The sequence below is a fragment of the Felis catus genome, chromosome F2 (genome assembly GCF_018350175.1).
Source record: "Felis catus isolate Fca126 chromosome F2, F.catus_Fca126_mat1.0, whole genome shotgun sequence".
Classification (NCBI taxonomy): domain Eukaryota; kingdom Metazoa; phylum Chordata; class Mammalia; order Carnivora; family Felidae; genus Felis; species Felis catus.
Window position 1 is genome coordinate 12,951,668 of NC_058385.1, and position 6,000 is coordinate 12,957,667.

Genomic DNA, 6,000 nt, shown 5'->3' on the forward strand with positions numbered 1-6,000 from the left:
TTATATTGACCACCCTTACCACTAGAGACACTTTAATGAATGCATCTGAGAAACACAAAGGCACAGAAGATTGGTTTGAGGGCTTTTACAACTATGAAATGAAAGAAGAATTCTTCCCATCTGGGGAGACCGAGATAAGAGATTCTGAGAGAGACTAGCTATACAGGTCTTAAATGGACATAAATCCAGGTTAATAGACTCCCAACGTACATTCCTTTCTAGAGAAAAAAGAAAAAAAAAAAAAGTTAGTTATTCTACTGGGACCAGCGAGCTCAGGGGTTAAACTTCTGTACTAACTAAAAATAAGATAGACAAACCACTTGAGCCTTTTTCCAAGTTACTTTGTTGCTAATTAGCAGAAAATGAAAACTTCTTTTCTAGCAATCTCTCTGCCACAAGGGATTTTAAAGAAGACTAAAATAGAGATCTCTCCTTTTACTTCCTACAGGTTAATATGTTTGTTCTTTTAAAATTGTGTTCAAGAATTCCCTCAGAACATCTGTTAGTCCTTGGTTTCATATGATCTGACCAGGCTGAACAGAATGCCGTGCAACTGAACACAAACTAGCACCCAGTTCTTGCAGTAGAAGAGTTACGGCCTTGCTATCTTTTCATCCCAGAATGACTAAGGGAGGGTTAAGCAACTGGCCCTAACTGATAACATTTGGATAAAGAAAGGGAATTTCATGAAGGCCTCTGAATTCAAGGGAACCAGAATGCAATCAGCAATGTGTCTATGTTAACTGAGTAGTCCAAGAGGTACAGAAAGAAAGAACGAAAGAAACAATGAAAGAACGAAAGAAAGAAAGCAAATTTCTAAATGATTAGTATCCATCAAATGAATCTGTGAATGCATACATTTTACAGATAATACATGAATGCACTTAATTCTAAGTAAGATAAGCTAAATAAATACTGCTACTAGAAGCCAACTCTAACTACTGAATTTCAAAATCTGTTAGAGACCTTGAGTTCAATGGCTACTAGTCTTTAAGTTGCTGTCCATCAATACTTCCGAATATGTACAGAACTGACTAAATGAAAAAACTAAGCGGTGTTATATAATCTGAAACTTCAAACTGAAAGAGCAAAACATATTCTACAGTGACACCTACCGGTAAAGGGTAATGTACTAGCCTGACACAACTAGACAAACAGATGTTTACATCCCTCTAGCATGTTACAAGAAGCTACAGGGAAAGACTTAATGATCCTCAAAAAGGAAAAGCTAACCAAACAAAAACACTACACATACCAGTGTCTGTAAGCTACAAACAAAGCCCCAAAGGCCATCGTGATCCTTCCTAACCAAAAATGTTCCAATCAATAAATCTGAAATAGGTTTCCCCTGGCCCCAACTGAAAAGTTAAAGTTTTATACGCTAGTTAAAGGCAGTATGTCCACTTTGCTCATGTTTATTTTATATTTTAAAGAGTAAAACTGAAAAGGTAAAATTGAGCTCTGTATGAAACTAGACATTTTATTAGTTTTCAATTTAAGTCGAAGATGTAAATGAAAAGCAGACAGTTGCTTTAAAAAATCTGCTCTATAAACCCCTACATCCTAAACGTTGCTTGTCAATAAAATCTGCTCTATAAACCCCCTACGTCTAAATGTCACTGGTCAATAAAAAATCTGCTCTGTAAACCCCTACGTCCTAAACATCACTTGTCAACAAAATGATCACAAAGAAAGAAGGCCAGAGAATCACTTTTTCCCTCAAGTGCATGTTTTGAAGTCCTCCTCCCATACTTTTATACAAAAATTGAAGAAACAATGTTTAATGTGACCAATGTCATCAACTTAGGACTGTCAATGCAAAACATCTCAAAAAACTTACTATTTGAGCCCATGTACTCCTTCTCAAATTAAGATTTTAAATGAACTATTTCAAATACAATTTTAGTCAAAATCAATTGTTGGTGTGAAAAAAAACAGCATTTATTAGATAAACTATTGTAGTATGCCACAGACACAGCCAGAAAGGAAGAGATGATCTGCAGAAGGAAATGGATGGTCTATTTCAACTCTAAAATTCCCATAAAATCTCCCAAATTAGAGGACCCACAATTCGAGTACCATGGTCTAGTGAACGAATGACAGAAAACTTGAGTTCTAGCCTTGGATCTTCCATTAACTAGCTGGGTTTCCAAGACCCATGCAACCTTTAATAAATTATACAACTTTTATGGAAATTAATTTCCTCATCTATAAAGTTAGAGAAGGGAACTGAATGGGCTTTAGGGTAATGCCACTGCTAAAGTTTCTTCAGCTTCTATGATTTCCCCAGCAGATGAGAACAGTTTGAGAATCCACGTCTATACCTCAGTGACTCAATAAACAACAAAAAGGAAGTGGGCTTAATGTTTCAGGTATAACCTGCTGTAAGCAAACAATATAAACAGGATCACACTTTCACACTGTAGTGTAACTGCTTAAGGCTGAAAGAATCCTTGTTTCCATCTCCGGTGGTTGTACCTGGCCCACAGTCAGAAGTCTGTATTTACTACAAAATATGATTACAGAAAAAGAATACTCCTCACGTAACATGCAAGACCCCCAATATCAACTTTTTAAATGTTTTGTGTTTTGTTTCTGTAATATAGTTACTTTTCTCTTTTACATATTCTTTTTTACATACCAGGTCTTTCCATGACAATTATGAAATCAGTGTGAACAATGCTTAAAAGGCTACATATCCTCAAATATGGACAGGGCTGGCTCTTAAATATTTGAATATGAAAGTCAGAATATATTAACTTAGGTCGTAACATTTCCTAAACTTATTATCTGCCTGTTAAAACTCACTCAGTGGGGTGCCTGGGTGGCTCAGTCGGTTAAGCGTCTTGGTTTCAGCTCAGGTCAGGATCTCGGGGTTCGTGAGTTCGAGCCCCACATCAGGCTCTGTGCTGACAGTGCAGAGCCTCCTTGGGATTCTCTCTCTCTCTCTCTCTCTCTCTCTCTCTCTCAAAATAAATAAATTAAAAAAAATAAAACTGGTTCAGTTATTGAACCAGTAGAGGTGGGAACACAATATACATTCCCCAGTACTAATTCTAACCAAGTAATAGTCTATCTACAGTCACTTCCTCAGATGCAATCAGCCCTCTCATGAGTCTGAAGGGTAAAATGGAACAAAGATGTGCTTCGTTTGTAAACAGCTACAGAAAACTTCTGACAACAGTTAACATCAACAATTAACAACTAACAGTCTTGTTCATCAGTGCTACTGCTTGGTGTTTAGGCTCTTCTCATTTGGAAATTTTTTCATGGGTAGCCAAAGCCACCCGGGACCGTTCATCTACTCTTCTGCCCATCTAAGCACTGGCCGGCATTTAAGGACAAGTGACAATGGAACACAAACTTATGTCAAAAGTGAATTAATATGCTTTCTTTTTAATTTTTTTTATTTGAGAGAGAGAGAGAGAGAGAGCGCACACAGGAGCAGGGGACAGGCAGAGGGAGACAGGCAGAGAGAGAGAGAAAGAGGAGAGAGGTTGAGAGAGGGAGAGGGAGACAATCTTAAATAGTTTCTACAACCCTGGGATCATGACCTGAGCTAAAATCAAGAGTCTGACTCAACCAACGGAGCCACCCAGGTCCCCCTAATATGCTTTCTTTGAACTTCAAATTGTGTGTATCTTTTTCCATTTACAATACAAGCATTAGCTTTTAGAGTCTAAGTTTGTGCAATGACTTTAACTGCATTACGTTCACCATTTAAATTTATTCATTCACTCATTAATTATTTATTGAGCATCTATTACGGTCCGGGACTATTCTAGGAGTTGGGAATAGGAATGAACAAGAGGAGGCGGTAAGACAGGAAGACAATACACAGGAAAATAAGATACTTTCACAAAGTGGTAAGTGCTATTTAAAAAATAATTCTTTGAAGCATGACTATAGTCATCTGATTTATTTTCTTTACGTATGAAACGATTATGTGTAGACCTCAGAAACAAAAAGTCTAAATCATTTCAAAACGGTCATCTGCTCGCAGTCGTACACATGTGTATTGCAGTTTCAATATCCTAAGTGAGTCAAGGAAGTATAAAAGAAACTGAGAACCACTGAAATATGAGATGAAACAGATTTAAAACATCTGCACTGTTCTCTTTGCTGGGTAAGCACATGGAGGAAAAAAGGTGAATACCCAACATATTTTTTAAAAAAAGAGAAGACAAAGTGAACAAATAGCAAAGTTCACCCGGTATTCTACGATACGTTAAAGGCAACTACAACGCATGTTAAGAAAGCTACATAAAGGCAAAAATATTGAAAATAATTTGCAAGTACATTCAAATCATTCCCTCCCCCCCACCCCCCGCCTACACACACACACACACACACACACACACACACACACACACACACACGAGTATTATTCTTTGAGCTGCTCTTAAAAGCTGCTGGTTTGGCAGGAACTTATTTTCTCCGACTCTGGCTCGTGTCCAAACTCTCCAAAATGTGCAAGGCAAAAAGGTAGACTGGCTCCCTCACTCCCATCTTTCATTCCACGCAAAGCCAAGCAAGAGCAGATCAATCACCTCCCTCCCGGCGGCGCCCTGCAGGTGAGGGGTCAGCCGGGAAGGGGCTCCCCGGCGCGACCAACCCAAGGCCGCGGACCCAGCTCCGCCCGGCCCCTCGGGTCCGCCCGCCTGCCCACGGAGCGCGGCCTCCGCCCCGCGCCAAAAGGAGGAGCGACGCGGAGGATGGAGGAGATGCACGGCGGGATCCGGGGAACTGGAACCGCAGCTCCCGCCGCCCGGGCCCCTCCTCCCAGGGGGCCCCACTCGCCCTCCCCGGCACGCCTCCTCTGACCTCTCCGGGCCCCCGGGCTGCTACTGCTGCCGCCGCTGGTGCCTGCGCCCGGGCTGCCGCTGCCGGAGCCACTGCTGCTGCTGCTGCTGCCGCTGCTGCTGTTGCCGCCGCCGCCGCCCTTGGCATTCTTGCGCGGGGCCATTGCGCGCACTACTGAGACGGGTGAGGGGTGGGGGGCTCCCTCAGTGGGCCGGGACACCAGAGGCGCGGGGGCCGCTGACGGCGGCCGGCGCTGCAGCGGGTGCGGGCCGCCGCTCCTGCAGCTGCGCCTGGGTCTCGGCACCGCCCGCCGCGCCTCCGAGGACTTTCGCCCGCGTGCCGGCTGCGCGCGCCCAGCACTCGCGTGCGCCGAACCTGTGACTCCTTCCCCAGGCGAGAGCGCGCGGCTCACAGGCCCACCTCGGTCACGCCCCTTCCCGCCCGAGCCCCGCCTCCTCCCCGCCTCGGGGAGGCTGAGTGACGGGGGTGACAGCCAATCACAACGGCTCCTGCGAAAGGGTGGAACCCTGCCGTGCTTCCCCGCCCCCTGCAGACTTGGGGCTGTTCTGGAGCGTCGCAGCCGCCTGTGAGCGCGAGCCGCCTTCGACTTTCCAGGCTGTCTGGGTCCTTTGGAACGTGGCAAACGTGGAAGCCAAGAGGGCTCTCGCGAGCGTTGGCGGACCCTGTAAGATCGGGATGGATGGGGCGGGGCGAGGAGGCGGGGACGGCGGACACGTGTGCTGCGTTCACACCCAGCGCGCGGCCTCCAGGCCCTTCTCTGCGAATTTTGTTCACGTCCCACTTGACTGTACGCACGGACACCCAGGAATGCAGTCCCGCTTCTTGCGAAAGAGTTGTTTCCTGTCAGTGGTAGTATTAAGCCATTTTTGAAACGGTGATGTTAGGAGTGAGTAGTTCGATGCCTAGGTCACAGGTGACTGATCGGTTGGGTTTTAAAGCAGGACTTCAATTTGTGCCATCAGTATTTTCAGAGACTCTTAGTTAAAGGCGCAAGTGTAGATGTAAAACAAAAAGTTCATTTTCTTGCCCTTGGAGAGCGCCCTCTGTCTGAAATCTCCGTCTGCTGGGCTCACGCCTACAGTCATCTTTCCTTGGTGTCCCCAACCGTGGGTCCCCTCGTGTACAGTCGCAGAGTGCCTGGGCCTGAGCTGCCTCTGAGCTCTTAAAAATCTGGAT

The 6,000-nt window shown here is 44.8% G+C and overlaps 1 protein-coding gene across 7 annotated transcripts in view; it reads right to left on the bottom strand.

Moving 5' to 3' along the window:
* The window catches only part of ASPH (aspartate beta-hydroxylase), a 224,123-nt gene extending 218,421 nt beyond the window's left edge, over nucleotides 1-5,702 (bottom strand). For 6 of the 7 annotated variants that reach the window (XM_045049890.1, XM_023248216.2, XM_045049889.1 and 3 more), the window contains exon 1: nucleotides 4,825-5,702. In XM_045049890.1, coding sequence (XP_044905825.1) covers nucleotides 4,825-4,966 — 142 coding nt within the window. In that variant the 5' untranslated portion in view covers nucleotides 4,967-5,702. The remainder of the gene's footprint in view (nucleotides 1-4,824) is intronic. The other variant, XM_045049887.1, reaches the window with a different exon arrangement.
* Nucleotides 5,703-6,000: the final 298 nt, after the last annotated feature.